Genomic DNA, 21,279 nt, shown 5'->3' with positions numbered 1-21,279 from the left:
GTTCTTGGCTGCCTCAGCCCTTAGAGCACGGGACTCTTGCTCTTGGGATGGTGAGTTCCAGCCCCACTTTGGGCATAGAGCTTTCAAAAAAAAAAAAAAAGGAATGGAATGGAATGGAATGAAGGGAGAAAAGAAAATTACTGAGGGTGATTGATAGAGGAAGAGGAAATTAATTAAGCTGGGGAAAAGGGAGTGGGGGTCAAAGAAGAGCAAGGGCAAGGATGAAAAAGATTGGACCCAAGAGGCAGAGAGATGGAAAGGATGTCTTCGACTCACAGACCCCTTCCCTGAACTGTCCTTTTCCCACCTCTGACGGGAAAGGATTGGAGAGGGCAGCGTCCCCGGCTGATCCATGAAGGATCTGGGTGGGGCTTTGCAAGGATCTCCACAGGGACCCACAAGCCTCTCTTCCTCTCCCTTCCCCCCAGGCTGAGACAGAAGCAAAGGGGGGGGGGACATTTTCCAGCCCTCTGCTATTTATAACTCCAATCCAGAAATGGGGCCAGGAGGAGAGATAGGAAATAATTTGGCACAACTGGAACCTCGCTTGCTCCCACCTCCTCTTCTCACTGGGTGTCGGTCTTCTGTATATCCACCTATCCATCTTTCCCTTCCCTCTCTCATTATCTGGTTTTGTCTCATCCCAAACTTTATTTTTGTCCCCTTTCTTGTCTCTATCACTTGGAACCCTTCTCTGAAGACTTCTCAATGCCTCCAATGTTGTCTCTGTCCCTCCAAGTCTATCATATCCTTAAGATTTTCTCTTCTCATGGGGTGCCTGTCTGGCTCAGTTGGGAGAGCGTGTGACCCTTACTTCAGGGCCATAAGGTTGAGCCCCACGTTGGGGGGAGAGATTATTTAAATATGAAATCTTAAAAAATATATTTTTTCTTTTCTCCCTCCCTTTCTTTTTTTTAATTTCTTTTGTTTTTAAGATTTTATTTATTTATTTCACAGAGAGATAGCAAGAGCAGGAACACAAGCAGGGGGAGTGGGAGAGGGAGAGGGAGAAGCAGGCTTCCCGCCGAACGTGGAGCCCAATGCGGGGCTCGATCCCAGGACCCTGGGATCATGACCTGTGCCAAGGGCAGACGCTTAACAACTGAGCCACCCAGGTGCCCCTCTCCCTCACTTTCTTAAAAGCCCCAATGCACCCTACCTAATTTCTCTTCCCATGCTCCCTTTGTCTCTCTTATTTCTTTTTCCAAGACTATACTTTTAAAAACAAACAGAAAGGTAGGCTCTCACTCTGCTGGCCCTGGGACAATCCTTGCCCTGGGTAAGTTACTATACATTTGAAGATTTGGGCCTCTGTTTTTGCAACACTATACTGTAGACATTCCCTCAAGGGGACTAGCACACCTCTAACTAGGGGCTATCGAGGAAACACATGTGCTGCCAACAAGCCGGCACCAGGATCCTACTTTTATTATCCCTCAGATCTGCCCTCTCTATCCCTTTTCTATCTCAGAGCCCCAGACAGTAGAGCTGATATGAGAATGCAGAGTAGTAAAATCAGTACAGAACCCAGGACTCCTGACTCTGAGCCAAGATCTCCAACCTGGGTCAAATGCCTTTAGAGGCCCAGGTGCCTTCCTCTCTGCACCTGCGGCTTCTGCCTCCCTTCATCTTCACCCCACTGGCTCCTGCTAAATCCAAGACTGAAACCACAATGCCAAGAATCTGCTTCTGACCTCCTCTGCCCAAATATTTGAGAAGTCATCTCACCCGCCACACGAGGAAGGAGCAGGAAAAGAGAGAGAGGCTGCCCAAAATTAGCCTGGCTATAAATAGTGGGGCAAGGGAGGGCGGGGGAATGTAAGAGTCCTAGACCAGCCTAGTAAATTTAGACATGTCGATTTTCCCTAAAGGAGAAGTGAGACAAGATTGTTGGAATGGGCCACAACGTTGTAGGTGAAGCGGGGGAGCGGAATGAAGAAGCTAGAGGGATCTGGAGAATGAAGCTCGGTGTTTGAATAAACAACCTGCCAAGAACTTCTTGTATTTGAGTCAAGAGTTTGGAAAGTCATGAAATTAAAACCAATTAAAACTATAGAGATGACGAAGAGATTATTGACTGCCAGGGGACAGGGATGGGAAGAGGTGAGAATAAAAAGATAGCACATTACACCTGAAACTAACATAACATCGTGTGTTAATTATACTTCAAAAATAAATAAATAGAGGCGCTTGGATGGATCAGTCAGTTAAGCGTCTGCCTTCGGCTCAGGTCATGATCATGGGATCCTGGGATCCAGCCCCAAGTCTGGGCTCCCTGCTCAGTGGGGAGTCTGCTTCTCCCTCTCCCTCTGCCATTCCTCCCAGCTTGTGCTCTCTCTCTCTCAATAAATTAAATAAACAAATGCAAAAAAAAAAAAAAAGATAGCACAGGAAGTTCCTTTGTGGTAATGAAGAGATCTGTATCCTGATTTTGGTGGTAGTTATTCAAATCTATACACAGGCTAAAACTGCATAGAACTACACACACACGCACACACTGACACACACAAATGAATGTGTGTAGAACACTGATGAAAACTGAATAAGGCCTGTAAGCCAGTGACCAGTGTCCCTATGTCAGCTTCCTGGGTTTGATACTGTGCTACAGTTATATCAGATGTCACCAGTGAGGGAAACTGGGTGAAGGGTACACAGGACTTCATGTACTATTTTTGCAACTTCCTCTGAGTCTAGAACTATTTCAAAATAATTTTAAAAATTATTTGGGCATAGAGCTTTCAAAAAAAAATTAATGTCCAGGCCCAGCAAAGGCTTCAGCTGTATCTCAGTGGAAGCTGAGGCTTTCTCCAGCCCCTTCCCCCTCTAACAACCTTTTTTGCCTCCATCTGGGATCCCTGTTTTTCAGCTTCCCCAGATTACACATTTTCCAGCTGCTGCCTCTAGCTAACAGGCAAACACTTCCAGAACACATTGCAGGGTTAACTTCTCCCTCCACCTCATCTGGCAGCAGAGCCTTGGAGCATATGTCCCAGGGTCAGCCTCTTCCTCCCCAACACACACAACATGAGGACTTTCTCACCCCACCCACCTCTCCAGCACTGGAATCCTTCTGCCTGCCTCTGAATTCTGGCTGTAGCCAAAGCTTGAACTATGGGAGTGGCTGGGAGAGAGAGAATATAAATGTGATTGAGAGGAATCGCTGGGGAAATGACTTGACTGCTCTCATCTTTGAGGATCCAAGGGAAACCCATGCATTTTCTGGAGAAGGACTGGGAGGTCACTTCCCACGGGGAGCCATTTAGACTGTCTTGAGGGCCCCTTTTCTTTGAGCACTGGCGGCAGTCCAACATTTGGAACTTGGCCACACCACCAACAGTACCCCCCTCTTGAAACCCAGCCAGGCTTCCCAGTATGAGAAGCCTTCTCCACTCACTCCAATGTTCTCCTTCAGTCCTCATCCAACCCTTAACAACTCAGCAGCTTCCAGCCCTAATGTTTGGCCCAGACGTTCAGTTTAGAACTTGCTAAGTAAAGCTAACTCAGGAAAAGACCTCAAAAGAACAAGGAAATGAGTGGGGAAGGAAAGGAGCGTGGAGTTGCATTCATTCATTCTAAGAGAAAAAAATCTGGGGGGCGGGGAGTATAAAGAGATGCGGGCAGAAAGAGATTTCAAATGTCAAGAGTCATTCTCCAGAGATTCATGAAGCTTGTGTCCATCTCAACCAAAGGCGGGTGGGGAGCTGAGCTTCAACTCAGCAGAAACTGAAGTTACACAGTGAGCAGCAAAAGCCTAGAAAAAGAGCATCTGGAGGATGACCCTGGAGAGATCAGCTGGAGTCCCCAGATAGAGGTACCCATGTCCTCTGCCCAGCTCTAGGGCAAAGGAACAGCCAGTGTGTGGGGAGGGGGGTGGGGCTGATGTCTGCAGATTCCTGGCAGTCTCTATACTGATTGTGAAAATGTCAGGCGGTTGTGCCAGGGGGGGTGAGGGTAATACAGGATGGGCTGGCACTCTCCCTGAGTCAGCCTAATCTTAACATTCACAAACTCACCACCGAAAACCCCAACACCAATCCCCCTCATTAGCCCCTGCCCTCTGTTTCACATCCTCAAGTAACCATTTTCTGGTACTCCCTCCAACCCCCGCTCTTCTCTCCCAGGCCCCACGTCTCTGGGAGTGAGGCACCGAGCATCTTCCAATGTGCTTCTATTTTGCTTGCTCACTGCAGTTGGAAGGTGGAGCCAAGCGGGGGTTGGGGGAAGGACTGGGCTGCCCTGTGATGCTCTCACTCTTCCCGCTTCTATTGATCAACCCCACGCTGGAACGGAGCCTCTTCCCAAACACTCCTCCCCAACCAGGATTCCCTCCAACTGTGCCCACAAGCTAGAAGGGCATAGTGACAAAACACAGAGCCTCCCCTCCTGGGGTCTTTCCCATGGTTTATGCGGCATAGGACAGTGGTTACACTCAGGCTCTGGAGTCAGATAGCTTGGATTTGTATCCTAGCTCTACCAGTTATCAGCTCTATTACTTAACTGCTCTGTACCTCAGTTTCTCCATCTGAAAATTGAGGGCAACAATAATTCACACCATAGATCTAGGGATTAAATGAATTAATACGTGTAAAGGGTTTGACCCATGGTAAGTACTCAGGAAATGTTGGAAAAATAAGTTATAGTACACATATAAGCATAGACACATACATATGCAGTATCCAACATTTTTATTCAGAATTTTTATCTTGGTGGCATTTAACGCTCTGCTTTATGCTACCACTTAACCATTTCATTCACTAATCCTTTCACCGTTGCACACCTCCCAGGACTTAAGATGCTACTCTGCAAATAGCTGAATGACTCAATCAATCAGTAATCCTCAACTCTTTCTCAGAAAATTCAAGACTGTTTTATTCTAAATCAGCACCTATTTCTCTTCCCCTGTAAGTATACATCGTGAAGCCAATTTTCTACTATGTAACTGAATCACAAAAGGAGAGAATGCCAAAGTTGGAAACAGCCTTAGATATGGTTTAGTCCAGTGATTCCCAACGTCCCATGCACACTAGAATCAGATGAACAACTTTTTAAAAAATACTTATGCTTGGGTTCCACTCCTTAGAGATCTACTTACTCAGTCTAGGGCCAGGGCATTTTTAAAAACTTCCCCAGGTGGTTCTAATGTTTAGCCAGGGCTGAGAACTACTGATTTAATCCAATCCCCTTATTTTCCTAGGGAGAAAACCAAAATCCAGAGCATAAGCAACTTGCCCAGAGACACTGAGCATGTTAGTGCGTGGTGCACCAAGAGAAACGATGGCAATAGCAAGAATATGATGGTGATATTTATAATTTTTTCTTGTTGGAGTTAATCCCGGAAGCATTTCTCTTTAGTTGAGAGAGGTGTTATATGATTTACCTTTTACTGTGACAGCAGCACTTACTCTTCTGGTAAGACTGAAAGGGTTCGCATTCCCTGACCACAAAAGGACAGAGATGGCATTATACATTCACCACACATAGCCAGCCAAATTAGCAAAGCTCCCTAAGAGGCCGCTTGAAATGCCGAAAATGCTTCTTCTCTACAGTGATCACCAGAGCTGAGGGATCTTGGCAGGGTGGTGAGAAGCGAAGGGGCGGGAAAAGAGAGGAAAGCATTCCCTCCCAGAGGGAGGGTGCTGAGAATCAACGGAGAAGCGACCAGAGCCGCCAGGACGGAAAAGCGAGGAAAGGAAAAGAATTCCAATGAGTCCAGGGAGCCTCTGCTCCCCCAGTAATGGAACAATGAGGCACAGCCCGGCAGTACCGACCCTCCCGGGAGCCCTGAGATCCAAAGGAGACGATCAAAACGGGCTCCGCGATACGCGTACTAAAGAAAACTTCCAACACTCACAAAAAAAGGAGCCCCCGCAAAACACCAGAGCTCATTTGCCCCTAACCCTCTACTAGTCCCTCGGTTCAAAGCCAAGATCTTCTACACCCTCCACCCCCGGTCTCAAAAGGGGGCGGTCCCGGCCTCACGTGACATTGCGGTCACGTGACCCGGGCCCCGCGGGAGCCGCGGAGCGGATTCCAGCTTCCGCAGCCGGAGGGGGCCTGGCGCGCCCAGCCCCCAGCCCGCCGCGACCATGCTGTCCCGCCTGCTGAAAGAACACCAGGCCAAGCAGAACGAACGGAAGGAGCTGCAGGGTGAGCCGATCGTCCCCGTCCGCCGTTTTCTCTCCCGCCGCGGCCTAGCCTCAGCCCGGAGCCTGGACCTCGAGTAACGGCCCAGATGCAGGGAAGGACGCGGGCTGGTGGGCGCGGGCTGCGGGGAGGGGGTGGGGGCGCTTTTTTGGAAATCCCGTTCCCTTGCCAACGGGCTCTGGTCCCTTTGGCAACACTGCGAGCCGCCCCCTCCCCGGTAATGCCCCCCACGCTCCGTCTCCCCGCATCCTCGCCCCGCCCCTGCGCGTGGAACAGCGCTGTGCCGATTGGCCCAGGGAGCCTCTCGGCCCGAAAGTGGGAAGGGACGCTCCTGAGGGACCCGGGTGTTGGGGCCCGACTGAGATGAGAGTCTTGGAGGCCTGAAACGACGGAAATGGGGGTGGGGCCCTTCGAGGATCTGGCCTGGGAATCCGGGAGTTACCATTCCTCAAGCCAAGATAGTGGGAAAATAGTGCCGGGGGTCTGGAGTCCTGGGCGGCTGCCACTGACTCGTTGGCGCCCCTGGGCGAGTCGCTTCCGTTCCCAGAGTACCAGTTAACTCACCTCTAAAATGAAAAGAATTAGGAAAAAAAATTTTTTTTAATAAAAATTTTGAAAAACAATAAAATGAAAAGGCTTGCTTTTATGTTTTGCAAGGTCCTTTTCAACTCCGGCACTGTGAGATTAGTTGAGATGTTCCCGCACCTAGCGGAGTAGTAATTAATGGGTGGCGACCCTTTAGCACCCTTCAGAAAACCGAGTCTCTACTCCAATGCCTTTCCCCCCATCCCCAGAGAAGAGGAGGCGAGAGGCTATCACTGCAGCGACCTGCCTGACAGAAGCTTTGGTGGATCACCTCAATGTGGGGTATGAACTCCCCATCAGCACCCACCCCCCGCCCCTCCACACACACACACACACAAGTTAGGCATTGACAAGGTCCAGACCTCAGATTGCTGTTGAGGGGGTGAGGTGTTCCGTTCATTCCCTCCCTTCATTCCCTGCCCTCCCCTCCGCCAGCTTAACTTCATGGGGAGAGGCTTGAGTCAGCTCTGACCCCTAACGTTGCACAAGGAGGAGCAGCTGCAGTGGTTGGAGAAGCGGCCAGAGTCCCCCCTCCCCACAGTAACCTCCCCGGTGCTCACAGCTTGATGCCATCTGCCCACTTCCCTTCACCCCTCCAAGTGCAGCTGTCGCCTCAGCAGGAGGGCAAGCACCTCCCTTCCCCAAAACTTGCCACCCTCTCCTCCTCTACCTCCCACCCTCTGGCAGGCCTGGGGAGCAGCTGACAGGAGAGAGATGGCACAGCTGGTGAGGGTGAGGGCAGAACCTATGCTAGGAGCTATAGCAGAGCCAGGCCATCTCGTCCCTTCCTTCCGGGTCCGGAGACCACCTATAGGAGAATGCCAGCAACAACCAAAGACTTGGGAAGGAGCAAAGAATATTGTCTCTTGACCCTGAGTGACCCAGAAGAGTGCTGAGATGATGATTAGAAGAAAGGGGGCAGTATGATGCCTTCCACCCCAGGACAAGTAGAATAACTTGGTTGTGAATCCAGAGACTGAGTCACCCAAGTGAGCCATACAGGGACTGTCATCTTCATTACTCATCTCCGGGGAAGATTAGGGGACAAGGAGGCCGGGGTTGGGGCCTCTGATCTCCCTCCCCTCCAGACTTCTCCCTTCACTCAGTGTGAAAGTGGGAGGTCAACAGGAAGAACTAGGATTTTAGGAACTGCCAGGCGACTCTCTTAAAGCATTGGGAGCCCCCCTGCTATTACTGTTTCAGCTCCTACACTACCCCCCCCACTATGGCCAAGCTGTCTCCCAAAGAGAAAGGACAAGGTCTGCCCCCTTTCCTCCCTCCCACATTGGCGCCTCTTGGGCTCTGCTGTGAGACTGGCCCAGACTTCTCCCTCTGCTCTTCCTTTGCTAGCGGCCACCCCTCTTCCAGCTTAGAGGACAGCTAAGCCAAAGCCAGATTAGAAAGGGTTTTGTGTTGCTGCCCACGGGTCCTCTTGTTCCCTGGAAAGGAAAACAAAGGCTTAGTCTATCTCAGCCCTGTCAGGTGTCCTTCCCATTCTCTCCACCCACCTCAACCCCTTGCCCCCTCCAGCCCCCACAGATTCCAGTGGGGGGTGGGCACCGGATGTGAAGTCTCCCAGATGACCTAGAGCTTTAGGATGGGGAGTGAAAGACTCACCAGCCAATGAGAGAGAACAGTTGTTGTGGGATGGGGAGATTGGGGGAAGGGGGGCAGAGCAGGGGTTTGGGGATAGCAACTTCTTGGCATTAATGGTAACTGTAGCCAATCTTGATTGAGGAGAAAAAAACTGCCCAGAGCAGAAGGAAGAAAGGGTGAGAGAGAGAGAGAGATTGTGTGTGTGTGTGTGTGTGTGTGTGTGTTCCTCCATCTGTGTGGGCGAAAGGAGAAGGGTTGGGAGAGAGACTGAGAGCCAAGAAGAAGCCCTTGGGATATCTTCTCTTGACCCTGAGTTCCTGGGGAGGGGGGCTGCTCTCCCATCCCACCCCAGATTCAGGGAGGGGCTCAATTTCCCTTCCCAACTTCTTGCACAGATCCCTGGGCTTCCAAGCACGGCCAGATGTGTCCCTGCTGCTGGATTTTGCCAGCTTCTCTGAGCCCCCGCTACCCTCCCAGCTTCTTCCCCAGGGATATTCCCTCCAGGTTAATCCTCCCTTCTCTCACCCAGCTTTAGGAATTCCTTTGCGGGGTAGGAGATGGTAAGTTTTCAGTCAGCTCCCAGCTAGGCTCTCCTGGGAATGCTGGGAGTGGGAGGAAGAAGCTGGTTCATTTGCATCACATCCAAGAATGGCCAAAATCATGAAGTTTTCCCCAGTCTGGCTGCTGGCTGCCCTCCCACCCTTGCAGTGGAATGTTAGTCCTGGAGACCAGTCCCCACCGGCTGGGTGAGTTGATCTCATCCCTCTTCCAACCTCTAGTGTGGCCCAGGCCTACATGAACCAGAGAAAGCTGGACCATGAGGTGAAGACCCTACAGGTCCAGGCTGCCCAGTTTGCCAAGCAAACAGGCCAGTGGATCGGGATGGTGGAGAACTTCAATCAGGCACTCAAGGTGGGCCACACTCCCTACATCACTGGGACCCTATTGACTGGCTCCAGTCAGGTCAGCTCAGGCCTCAGGTTAAAAAGGAAATGGGGATGGTCCCAGAGGTGATATCTATGGCCCCAGTGTCAGAGAAGCTAGAGAGATAAAAGTAGTTGGTGGGTTCAAGCAAAGCCCTTTCTAGGGGATGGATGGAGGTGTCCCTGCCTGCCACACTCTACGCACCCTGATTCCCAGCCTCCCACCTCCTCCCCTTCCCAGGAAATCGGGGATGTGGAGAACTGGGCTCGGAGCATCGAGCTGGACATGCGCACCATTGCCACCGCACTGGAATATGTGTACAAAGGGCAGCTGCAGTCTGCCCCCTCCTAGCCCCTCTTCCCTTCCCTCTACGCCACCCCTCCTACCTCCCCCATGGGGGAAGCTGACAGGCCAAGAATAAAACACAAGCCTCCATTTCTCATCGTATGTTTCAAAGAGCTACTAGCCCAGCGTGGTGGGTAGGAGTGGAAGATTCAAAGGCTGTTTCCCTAAGTGACAGTTACCTTTTGGGTAGAGGGTGGAACCAGCGTCCTCTTACTATCCCACCCCCCTTTCCTCTTTGGGCCTGGTGCTGGTGCATGTTGCGTAAGCAGAGGGTGGAAGTTTCCCACACCTCCCCAGAGAAGGTTAGTTGTGCCTGCCCCAAGCTTCCTAACTCAGGACTTCAGTTTCCTGCAGAGGAGAAATATGACACAGAGCAGGCTTGGTCCCGGCTTTGGCTCTCTGCCTCTCCACGTGCTCGTGGCCTCTCCCAGCCTGGTGCTAAGCAGTGTCATGAGTCCGGACCAGGTTAGAGATTAATTCTTGGGCATGGGGGCGCTTGGGGACTTGGAAGGAGGGGGAGTGGCAGGTCCAAGGTCACCAACAGAGAGGGGCAGCCGCCCATCCTTGACATATCCCTCCTCCTGGTAGTCCAGGACAGAGGTGATCAGGCACCCTGGCTGGAAAAGACAGCCGAGAAGGGGGCCTGGGCACGCCTGGCCTGTGCCAAGCTTTGGCTTTGACTGGGGGCCTCCAGCTTCCCTGGCTCCTCCTCCCAGCCCCTCCCCCCCACACACACTTAATACTTCCGGGACCCAGGCCACCCGCTGCGGAGTTTGGTATTAGCTGTAGCTAGTGTGGGAGCCTGGAAAGACTGGGAGCAAAGTCTCTCAAACGGAGCAAAAGAAGGCGCTTCAGGCACTGTACTACCTGCTAGCTTTCCCCAGAGGAGGTAAGCAGGGGCCCGGGAGCTGGGTACTCTGAGGGGGCTCTCCTAGGCTCGCACATGTTGATGAGTCAAAGCCGGAAGCTTTTCATGTGCTTCCTCACACATGATCGCCCTTGACCCTCCACAGCTCCCAGCTGGGCCATGGCGGGTGCTGGCCCCACTGGTAGAATAGAAAACAGGTTCAGAGATGCGGTGAGAAGTTCGGGGCCAACAGGACTGAAGTGCTCTTTGCCCTGGACATGTTTCCAAAAATAAGGCCCAGTTTACATGTAGGGAATTCAGATGCCGCTGGCTTAGCAGGAGAGGTGAAAGCCAAGCAGATTCCTCTGCTCCTGTGCCCCGGCCCCGACTCATCCGGCTTTAGGTGAGGTGGCCGCAGATACAGGGTCTACCTGGATCTTTGCTTTGCTTAGGTGAGCCAGCGTTTGCCAGTTACCTGCCAAGCAGATAATTTCTCAATCTGCTCAGACCAGACTTCCAGCTAGGGAGGAGGTTAGGGGCAAGGGTTTAAGAGCCAGAGTAAACTAGACAAGTTTTCCTGCCCAGCCTCGGCTGCCACCTGCCGGTCTCTTGGGTTCTGGCCATGTGGCTGCCTCTGCTGCTGGGAGTCTTGCTCTGGGCAGCGCTGTGGTCACTCAGGGACCGGCAGAGCCTGCCCGCCAGCGATGCTTTCGTCTTCATCACCGGCTGTGACTCAGGCTTCGGGCGGCTTCTGGCCCTGAGACTGGACCAGAGAGGCTTCCGAGTCCTGGCCGGCTGCCTGACCCCCTCAGGGGCAGAGGACCTACAGCGGGTGGCCTCCTCCTGCCTCCACACCACCCTGCTGGATGTCACGGATCCCCAGAGTGTCCAGCGGGCAGCCAAGTGGGTGGAAACACATGTTGGGGAAGCAGGTGAGTAGTGCCGGGGCCACTGGGACCATGGTGCGGGGTGCTCACTCACAGGGGCAGCGGGAAGCGGGAGGGACTGCGTGGGCAAGAAGCAATGATCGGGAGAGCGCGCGTCGGAATGCCTTACCTACCCTGTGGTATCTGTCTCATCTCTCCACAGGGCTTTTTGGTCTGGTGAATAACGCTGGTGTGGCCGGGATCATTGGGCCCACACCGTGGCTCACACAGAATGATTTCCAGCAGGTGCTCAATGTGAATACACTCGGTCCCATCGGCATCACCCTTGCCCTGCTGCCCCTGCTGCAGCAGGCCCGGGGCCGGGTGGTCAACATCACCAGTGTCCTGGGTCGCCTGGCGGCCAATGGTGGGGGCTACTGTGTCTCCAAGTTTGGCCTGGAGGCCTTCTCTGACAGCCTGAGGTGAGGGGTGCAGAGCCCTGGGCTGCCCTGCAGAGATGACTAAAACCCAGCATGGGGGGATCCTGAAGAGGAGACAGTTTAGGGCTCAACTAAACTGTTGCTCCTAGTAGTATTATTAGTAACTACTACTTGTGATGAGCTAGTACCTTGCCAGAACATTTTCTCCTCTGTTTCTCCCAGCAGCCCTCTAAGGGATAGGCATTAATATCCACAGGGTAACATAACTTACCCAAGACCACACAACTAGTTAGTGGAAGCAGTGGGACTTACCCCCAGGTCTGCCTGCCCCTCATCTTTATGTTCTCCTGCCCTTCGTATTTAAACAGTAATGTTCAGGGGCGCCTGGGTGGTTCAGTAGGTTAAGCATCTGCCTTCGGCTCAGGTCATGACCCCAGGGTCCTGGGCTCAAGCCCCGTGTTGGGCTCCCTGCTCAGCAGGCAGTCTGTTTCTCCCTCTCCCTCTGCTTCCCACTCATGCTTGCTCTCTCTAGTGCTCACTCTCTCTCTCAAATAAATAAAATCTTTAAAAAAAAAAAAAAATGGGGGGCGCCTGTCTGCCTTCCGCTCAGGTCATGATCCCAGGGTCCTGGGATCGAGCCCCGCATCAGGCTCCCTGCTCAGCAGGGAGTCTGCTTCTCCCTCTCCCACTCCCCCTGCTTGTGTTCCCTCTCTCTTTGTCAAATAAATAAATAAAATCTTAAAAAAAAAAAAAAATTAATAATGTTCAAAGTCCCATGAGAGCACAAAGGACACTCAGCAAGTACCACAGGGGATCAGGGCCTGAATTTTGAGCAGTACACGTGCCCCCAGCCAGCCCACCTTCTATAGGAAGCCTGCCTTCTTCACCATCACTCAGCAAAGAATTTCATATACTTTTGTACCTATCCCTTGGTCCTTTAATTTTCCAATCAGCATCATGGAACACATACTTTATACTTGGATTTCTGCATCTGTGTCGAGGTTAGATGTGTGTCTGCAGTCTGCCCAGCAAATACCAGTCTACACCCTTCATGTCCAGCACCCAGGACTAAACCCTATGCTCTGGGACCTAGGGAATGGGGTAGTTCTAGGTCAGGAGTTGGCAAACTGGTTCTTAGGCCAAATCTGGCCAATTGCCTACCAGCTAATAATGGTGTGTTTACATTTTATTATTTTTTTAAAAGAGTATTTATTTGAGAGAGAGCGCATGCACGTGCATGGGGGGAGGGGCAGAGGGAGGAGAGAGAATCTCAAGCAGATTCCCCACTGCCGCAAGGCTCAATCCCATGACCCCAAGATCACCACCCAAGCCAAAATCAAGAGTCGAATGCCCAGCCGACTGAGCCACCCAGTCGCCCCTGGTGTTTACATTTTAAATGGTTACATTATAAATGGTTATGTAAGTACCTACCTGACTGATATCATTTATTTTCAGGCCTGTATTGCCAAAAATATTTACTGTCTGGCCCTTTAAGAAGTTTATTCACCCCTGTTCTAGATCTTAGACTACAAAGGAAAACAAACCTCAAAAATACACGGCCCACTTACCCCATCTCAGGACAGCAGGGATCCCCTTTACCTTCAATACCCCGATTCCCGGTCTGTGATAACTTGCCCTTTTTTTTTTTTTTTTTTAAAGATTTTATTTATTTATTTGAGAGAGAGCACATGAGAGGGGGGAGGGTCAGAGGGAGAAGCAGACTCCCTGCCAAGCAGGGAGCCTGATGCGGGACTCGATCCCGGGACTCCAGGATCATGACCTGAGCCGAAGGCAGTCGCCCAACCAACTGAGCCACCCAGGCGCCCTAACTTGCCCATTTTAGCCCCCACACCCAAGTCCCTGAGGATCCCTTTCCTATAAAGGCAAGAAGCCAGAAACCTCCCTCTATCCCCATCCAGGCGGGATGTGGCTCATTTTGGGGTCCGAGTCTCCATCGTGGAGCCTGGCTTCTTCCGAACCTCTGTGACAAATCTCAAGTGTTTGGAGGAGACCCTGCAGGAGTGCTGGGCACGGCTACCTCCTGCCACACAGGCCCGCTATGGGGAGGCCTTCCTCACCAAATGTGAGTATCTGGGCCCACACGGGCATCCGAGGGGAAAGGAGAGTGCCAGAAAGGCCTGTCCTACACCAGCCTGCTGGGAGGACGTGAGGGTGAATGGGGTGCCACAGAAGAACACCCAGGCCACATGGAACCTGCCCACTTGCCAAACTGGGGAGGGACTAAGGGTCCCTCTGACCTTTGCTGGGGACCAGCTCCAGAACCCAGAAGACAGGGCCTGGCATGGGCTGGAGTGGGAAGGGACACTGATTACAACCACCTCCTGGGATGCAGACTTGGAAGTGCAGCAGCGCATCATGAACCTGATCTGTGACGCGGACCTGACCAAGGTGAGCAGGTGCCTGGAGCATGCCCTGACTGCTCGTTACCCCAGAACCCGTTACAGCCCAGGCTGGGACGCCAAGCTGCTCTGGCTGCCAGCCTCCTACCTGCCAGCCAGCCTGGTGGATGCTGTGCTCACCTGGGTCCTTCCCAAGCCCGCCCAGGCAGTCTGCTGAATCCAGCCTTCTGGCAAGACATTGTTTCTGCCCCCACCCTGGTACTGCCTGATGCCTGGCACAAAATAAACACTCAATAAATGTGTCTTGTTAAACAACAAAACACTGTAGGTGGGCAGAAATGAAGTTGTCCAGTGGGAGACTGACCCCATTTAAGTGCTACCCCCTAGGCTGACTTAATGCCCAGGGTACCTGGCCTGTTTAGTACCTGCCAAACCACTAGCAACCACTGGGCGCATAGGTGCTCTTTGAAGCTGTACCTGGAATGGCCACCAGAAGGCACTGTTGGACGTTGCCTTTCTTTTCTACGAAGAGTAAAGTTGCAGAGTAAAGTTGCAGTTCGGTGTTCAGAGTACAAATGGCCATAACCTATTTTTCTTGGGAGGGAGGGAAGGTAGTGAAGAGGGGTCAGGACCAGGCTGGGTGGTTTCCATGGGGAAAAAAGGTAATACCCACTTAAATTGTCCCCTCTCTTTATTTATTTTTAAAGAGTTTGTTTATTTGAGATAGAGCACGAGTTGGGGGAGGAGGCAGAGGAAGAGGGAGAAGCAGGTTCCCCACAGAGCAGGGAGCCTGATGTGTGGCTCAATCCCAGGACCCTGAGATGATGACCTGAGCCAAAGGCAGGACATTTAACTGACTGAGCTACCCAGGCGCCCCCTCTTTTTTACAGATTGATTTATTTGAGAGAGACCATGCGAGCGAGGGGAGGGGCAGAGGGAGAGAATCTCACTCCCCACTGAGCGGGGAGCCCGACATGGGGCTTGATCTCGTGACCCTGTGATCATGACCTGAGTCAGCCAAGAGTCGGACACTCAACCGATCGAGCCACCCAGGAACCCCTAAATTGTCCTCTTATCTGAGTCAAGAAGGATGGTATTGGCCACAAAGGTGTCATAGCAACTTACCACCACCCTAAAAGGAGCCAGGTCCCCTTTGTTGGGAGGGAGTTGCTAGGCCCTCAGAGGTGGGCAGAACACCAGGGAAGAGATGTCCATGGTAGATTTGGGCTGGCCTCTCCCAGGTAGGGCCTTTGTGGGGAATCCCCTGGACTTTTGCAGGACATGGCTTCATGAACCTTGCAGCACTGTACCTGGCAGTACAGGAATAGGAGACAGGGAGCGCAGTGGGCCCCAGCCTCCTCCAGATCCCCACTTCCACTGCAAGCCCCACCAGCGCCTTCAGCAAAACCCGCCTTTCCCAAACACCCCCCCAAAATATGCCTTCCTTCCCAAGGTGCACACAGAACAAGATCCCAGAGGACAGGAACACGGGTGAGGAGAAGGAAAGGCTAAAGTTATCACTCTTCAAGACAAACAGACTATTTTTTTCAGTCTGAAAAAATAATCCGTTTAATTGAAAAACCTGGTGTACTACCCCACTCCCTTAGATGAGGGGGCTGAAGAGACCAGACCCTCTACATCACTTCATAGCCACTTCGGATACTCTTCACGAGGCAGCAGGCAAAGACAATTCCCAGTACCTAAAAGTAAAGATAGAGCGGTGGAGAGGAGTCAGAAAGGCAAAGTATCCCAGGCCCACCCAAGAGACCCCCAACACAACCAGGGCCCCCGTCCCCAGGCCAGGACTTCCCCAGCACCCTCCTCCCACTGCCCCTATTGCCCAGATGCCCCAGAATGAGTCCCAGGGGCGCCGCTCACCTCCACAAAGGCAATGCCCAGGGCTGCTGCGGCCACCACCAGCACATTTCTCCTCAGCCAGCCCCCAATCTTCTCCACACAGCCCTGAAGGGTAGCAGGCACACAAGGCAAGAACATAATCAGAAACTTCCCACCCACCTTCCCTGGTCCCTCTGGCTCACCCCTACTCTCTGTACCTTTCACCCCATCCCTAGCACTCCCAGATCCCCTCCCCAGCCCAGAGCCCCAACCCTCTCCACATCCATCCCTGGTCCCTCTCTCAACCCTTGAAATCTTTCCCAGGTTTCCCAAGTCCCCTGCTATCTCAGCTTCTTCCCTACCTCAGGGTAGATGTTCTTCACTTGGAAGGAAACCCCACAGTCCTTTGTGACATTGATGCAACAGGAGTCAGGGACTTGGCCCTTGGGCACGCTAGGGACGCTCTCCCAGTCCGTGTAGTTAGCTGCCCCACAGCATTTAAACTGCGGGAGAAGAGAAATACCGAGTAGGTTATTACGTGAACCTCCACCTTCAATGTGAAGGTAAGAATCTTCTTCCCCCACTACCCCTGCTCCCAGCAACCTCACTCACATCTTCCTGCATCTTGTCCAGGGCCAAAGTCGTGCGGTTGTCTTTCCGATAATTCTGCATCTGCTGCCGGAAGTCCTTATTAAATTCTAACATCACCTGGGAAGAGGAAGGAGCATTGTTGAGGTCAAACTTCAGGGCACACACATCCCAGAGCAGCCAGACCTCTGAGGTAGGGCCCTCCCCTTTTCCCCGGCTTACCTTGTCTCTAAACACATAGCCAGCAATGGCTGCGGCCACCTCCACCAGCATGATGAGTGACAGGAAGATGGCAAACTGCGGGCACGGTGGACCGGGGTCAGGTTTGGAGTCTTGGTGAGAGTGGCCTGCCGTGGCCCAGCCAGCCTCTAGCTCACTCATAAAGGTTTTCCTCACTTCACCTCGTGAGCCCCCTCCGTGGACACCCTCCCCGCAGCCCTGGACCCCCATGCTGGCCCCACACCCAGCTCACCGTGATCATAAGACAGTAGTTCTCCTTGCAGGCCCCACAGCAGCCCATAAAGGCCACCAGGAAGAGGAAGGCACCGACTGCGATGATGACCACCGGCAACAGGGAGCCGGGCGTGGCCCCCTGGGTGATGGTCTGACTCAGGACCAGCTGGGCCCCTACACCCACAGCGATCAGCCCCACTGCACAGGCCTGTGAGGAGGGCAGGTCGGGGTGAGGCCAGACCCACAACCCGTCAGTCCTCCGTGGTGGAGGGCAGCAGATACACCCAGGACACAGCCGGAGCCCCATCCCAGAGAGGCAGATTCTCACACCTCCAGGAAACTTGACTGCAGGAGAAGAGGATGACCCATACTGGCCCCACAGTTTGATCAAATGCCAAAAGAGAAGTTCCCAGAAAGCCCTGACCCCAGGGCACATACTCCTCACCTAGAGTGGTGCTTCCTATGGGCCTCAAGGGCTCCCAGAACTGCCCTCTCACTGTCTTCCAGAGCCCGCCCCATCCTCATCAGCTGTCACTAGGCTTCCTCAGGCCCACTAGGCCAGGGAGGAGAAGGGAGAAGAAAAAGAGGCAGGAGTGGTGTGCCCCTCCCTGGACAAAGAGCAGCCTCTGAAGCCAGGAGCCCAGGACAGGAGCAAACTGAGGTGGGCAGAGCCCTTCCCCACCCCCAAGCAGCTGAGAGGAGTGATGAGGGATGAGGGACTGGAAAGGAGTGAGGGGTAAGGGAGAGGGGAGGGGAGGGGAGGGTGGGGAGGGGAGGGGAGGGTGGGGAGGGGAGGGAAGCCCCACGGCGATAGCCATCAGGCCAGCCGTTGGCTGGTTGCCCCATTGCCCGGTATCACAAGTGGTTGGGTCACCAGACAGGAAGGGCCAGAAGGGGAGAGGGGGAGGGTGCTGCGCACCCACGCTGTCCGTTCTTGGTCCAAACAAGCCTCAGAGGACCCCGAAAGCTGGAGGGGGTGGGGTGGCCATGCTGTCTTCGGCCTGTTCCTCGGGCTCTCCTCCCGCATCTGGTCTCCAGCTGCCTTCATTCTCGGCCGCTCAAGCCCTCACCACTCCGCATCCAGGTCTCCCCGCACCCTGCCAGCGCGTCCCCATCGTCTCCCTTCCCACTCACGCAGAAGGCCAGCAGAAGAACGTAGAGCAAGAACTTGACACATTTCATTCCTCCTTCCACCGCCATGGCTGCCGGGCCTGGGGCAGAGGGGAGCGCAGGGGGATGAGAACCGGCCGAGGGAGGACCTCGGTTTCCGTGCTCCCTGCCGGCCCTCGAGGCCTTCCCTGCGCTGCCCCCATTCCCGGCCCCTCCCACCCGGAAACCCGCGGTCAGATCCACGTCTCCCAGCCCCCTCTTCTCCCGGGCTGGAGAGGGGTGAGGGCGACCGCCGCGAAGCCCGGACCCGCCCCGCCGCCTCCTGGGCCCGATCCCAGGGCGCCGACCGAAGCCGGAGCCCGACGCCCACCCTCGGCCCGCCAGCCCCCCAGCGTCCAACACCCCTTCCCCACCCAGCCAGCCGCTACAAACGGTCCTCGGCCCAAGCGCGAACCACCGCCCGCCCCAGCCGCCTTCTCCGGAGCTCTGACCTCCCCCAAAACACAAGCGCAGCCGGCCCCCCACCTAACCCCGCCCGGGCCTCCGGAACTTTGCAAAGTTGCAAAGTTGCGAGGGCCTCGGGAGCGCGGCGGATCTTCGGGGACCCGGGGCGGGCCCCAGCGGAGGACGCTGCCCGCGACCTCCCACCCAGACCGAGGCCGCCCGTGGGCCCCGCGGCCTCACCTGGGCTCCCCGAGGCTGTGCGCTCCTCTCCAGCCGCGGTTCAGGGGCTCTCTAGCAGCGCCCCCCCGGCTGCGGCCCCGCCCGCCGCGCGGCCCCGCCCCGGCCTCCAGCCGCAGCCCCCTCCCCCGCCGCCTCCTCCGCCCAGTGGCCGCCTGCCTCCCTCATGTGACGCGGGAACAGCTGCGGCCTGAGTCACCCGGCCGCCGAGGGGAGGGCCGAGCCCCCCGCCCGGCCAGGGCCACGTGGCCCCTACTGGGAAGGCAGCGCCCACCCCCGCGAAGGGAAGGCGCCGAGGGCCGGACCTCAGGGTGCCTGGGGTCCTCCGGGTGCCCCCGGCCCCCGGGCCACCTCGGCCTGGGAGGGCGGGACCGAGCGGCGCCTGATTCCGCCCGGTTCGAGCAAGCGGAGGAAGCGTGTGCGAGCCAAGGTGGGGAAAGCGGCCCGGAGCTACAGTCTGAGCGCCCGCGCCGGGCGGCTGGGCTGAGGCAAGGTGACGAGGCCGCCTCATCCTCGCCCCCGGGCCCACTCCTTTCCTCTGGCTCCCGTCTCTGTTGGAGCCCCCACCCCTATCCCCCAGTCGGCAGAGGGCGCTGTGAGCTCCCGGGGATCGGGAGGGTTCAGAATAAACACTTCCAGAAAGTCCCTGGCCTCACGTCCTGGGAGTCCCCCAACATTCTAGAGTGGGTGTTCCCGTTCCCCTCTCTGTTAGTCCTCCATTTTCTGGGGCTCCGGAGTAGGGGGCTGAGACCCGGAGAAAGCCAGTCAGGGTGCAGTCCCTCCCTCTGGGGGAGTGTGGACAAGGTCTATGCTCCCACCACTCCTGGATCAGCCTCTTACCAGGTGGGGGACGACACTGAAGCAGGCATGGGTATATCTTCTGGATTTCCCCATCCCATCCTAGCAGGCAGCACTTCATATCCCAGGGAGCAAAGCCAGGTGAAGGCTGGAAGGGGAGGGGGCAGCCTCAAGCTGCCTCCCTCCTTTGTGTGCCATGGTGGTTCCCAGAAGGAGTTGTGTGAGCAGGCCAAGGACAGAAGCGGCCGTTGCTCCGGGCTACCCCAGCCTGGGCCCCACCCCTTAGGTTCTTATGGTCCTGACTTAAGAAACACTTCCTGAGTCTTTGTATGTGTACACAAAGAAGGAAAGAAACTGTAAGAGCAAAAGGAAAGAGCTCTGGGCTGGGCTAATAGCGAACCAGTTTCCAGGATCACAACCTTCCAGCAAGGCACACCAAGCCCATTCTGGACCTTGCTCCTACGGATATCACAGTAGGCAGGCAGCAGAAGAGGAGCGGAGATGCTACAAGAAGGGTATTCATCAGTTTCTTTAGTGTGCTGCCGCTAGATGCCAGGCATGTGCTTCGCACAGGAGATGGGGGGGCGGTGGGGGGACAGCAAGGCAAGGAGACAGTGGCCCTGCCGTTCGCCAGCAGTCAGAGCCAAGCCCACATTGTGAACAGACACACAATCCCCTGGTGGAAAGTAGACAGGTGCTGCCTCTGCCCCAGAGGAAAAAGAACAGATTTCGTATCACAAAGGTGGCTGGTACTTTCTGAGGTGACTCTAGAGAATAAAGAAACAAGCTCTCAGTTCCAGAGACAAGGAAAGAGCCAAGTATAAAAAAAGTAGTTTTCAAAGTCGATGGCAGCCTGGGGTTTGCTAGTTCAAAGTGTTCCGGAAGGATGTGGCAAAAAATGGACGGGAAAGTGGTCTGAAGTCAAGACTGAGAAACTTTAGACACATAACAACCAAGTATAATGCTTGGTCTTTGATTAAATCTTTGTCGGAACAAACGAACTGTGAAAGACATTTTGAGAACAACTGAGAAAATTTGAATATGGACTGAGAATTAGACATGAGAAAATATAATTTTGTTAGCTATGATGATAGTATGATTATATAAGAAAATTACTCTATTTTTTATTTGTTTTTAAGATTTTAGTTATTTATTTGTCAGAGAGAGAGAGCACAAGCAGGGCGAGTGGCAGGCAGAGGGAGAAGCAGGCTCCCCGCTGAGCAGGGAGCCCAATGCAGGACTCGATCCCAGAACCCTGGGATCATGACCTGAGCCGAAGGCAGACGCTTAACCAACTGAGCCACCCAGGCACCCCTACTCTATCTTTTAAGATGAATACTAAAAAAAAAAGATGCATACTAAAATATTTAAGAGTGAAATGTCATATCTGTATTTGCTTTGGAATATTTCACAAAACAATAGATGAAGCAAAAAGCAGAGAGTCTTGGGGCATCTGGGTGGCTCAGTCGGTTAAGCACCTCTTGATTTTGGTTCAGGTCATGATCTGAGTCATTAGAATGAGCCCTGCATCTTGTATCAGGCTGCTGGACTCAGGGCCTGCTTAAGATTCTCTCTCTCCCTCTCCTTTTGTCTCTCCCCAGCTGCTAGTGTGTGTGTGAGCTCCTTCTCCCTAAAATTAAAAAAAAAAAAATTTAAATTAAAAAGCAGAAAGTCTAAGTGATAGGACTATTGAGGACCTAGAAGGC

At 53.9% G+C, this 21,279-nt stretch overlaps 3 protein-coding genes across 5 annotated transcripts; 2 read left to right on the top strand and 1 right to left on the bottom strand.

Moving 5' to 3' along the window:
- Positions 1-5,984: 5,984 nt before the first annotated feature.
- Positions 5,985-9,684, top strand: BLOC1S1 (biogenesis of lysosomal organelles complex 1 subunit 1). Its single transcript, XM_021687162.1, has 4 exons — positions 5,985-6,147; positions 6,939-7,011; positions 9,105-9,237; positions 9,490-9,684. Exons 1-4 carry the CDS (start codon positions 6,087-6,089, stop codon positions 9,598-9,600), a joined length of 378 nt encoding a protein of 125 aa, XP_021542837.1. The 5' UTR covers positions 5,985-6,086; the 3' UTR covers positions 9,601-9,684.
- Positions 9,685-10,089: 405 nt separating this feature from the next.
- Positions 10,090-14,681, top strand: RDH5 (retinol dehydrogenase 5). 3 transcript variants are annotated; one of them, XM_044914809.1, is made up of 5 exons: positions 10,445-10,483; positions 10,754-11,373; positions 11,531-11,789; positions 13,667-13,830; positions 14,101-14,681. In XM_044914809.1, exons 2-5 carry the CDS (start codon positions 11,064-11,066, stop codon positions 14,322-14,324), a joined length of 957 nt encoding a protein of 318 aa, XP_044770744.1. In that variant the 5' UTR covers positions 10,445-10,483; positions 10,754-11,063; the 3' UTR covers positions 14,325-14,681. The 3 variants fall into 3 exon arrangements, with proteins under 3 accessions (XP_021542838.1, XP_044770743.1, XP_044770744.1); XM_021687163.1 differs by having other exon boundaries at positions 10,090-11,373; XM_044914808.1 differs by having other exon boundaries at positions 10,090-10,483; positions 11,027-11,373; positions 13,667-14,421.
- Positions 14,682-15,660: 979 nt separating this feature from the next.
- Positions 15,661-18,878, bottom strand: CD63 (CD63 molecule). Its single transcript, XM_021687164.2, has 8 exons — positions 18,779-18,878; positions 18,119-18,195; positions 17,004-17,192; positions 16,754-16,828; positions 16,556-16,651; positions 16,306-16,446; positions 15,986-16,069; positions 15,661-15,807 (listed from the first exon to the last, which is right to left on the bottom strand). The coding sequence occupies exons 2-8, from the start codon at positions 18,182-18,184 to the stop codon at positions 15,742-15,744; spliced, it is 717 nt and encodes a 238-aa protein (XP_021542839.1). The 5' UTR covers positions 18,185-18,195; positions 18,779-18,878; the 3' UTR covers positions 15,661-15,741.
- Between the last annotated feature and the right edge of the window lie 2,401 nt (positions 18,879-21,279).

The sequence above is a fragment of the Neomonachus schauinslandi genome, chromosome 5 (assembly GCF_002201575.2).
Source record: "Neomonachus schauinslandi chromosome 5, ASM220157v2, whole genome shotgun sequence".
NCBI lineage: Eukaryota > Metazoa > Chordata > Mammalia > Carnivora > Phocidae > Neomonachus > Neomonachus schauinslandi.
The sequence above is the reverse complement of the archived record's forward strand: the minus strand, read 5'-3'. Positions and strand labels throughout refer to the sequence as shown.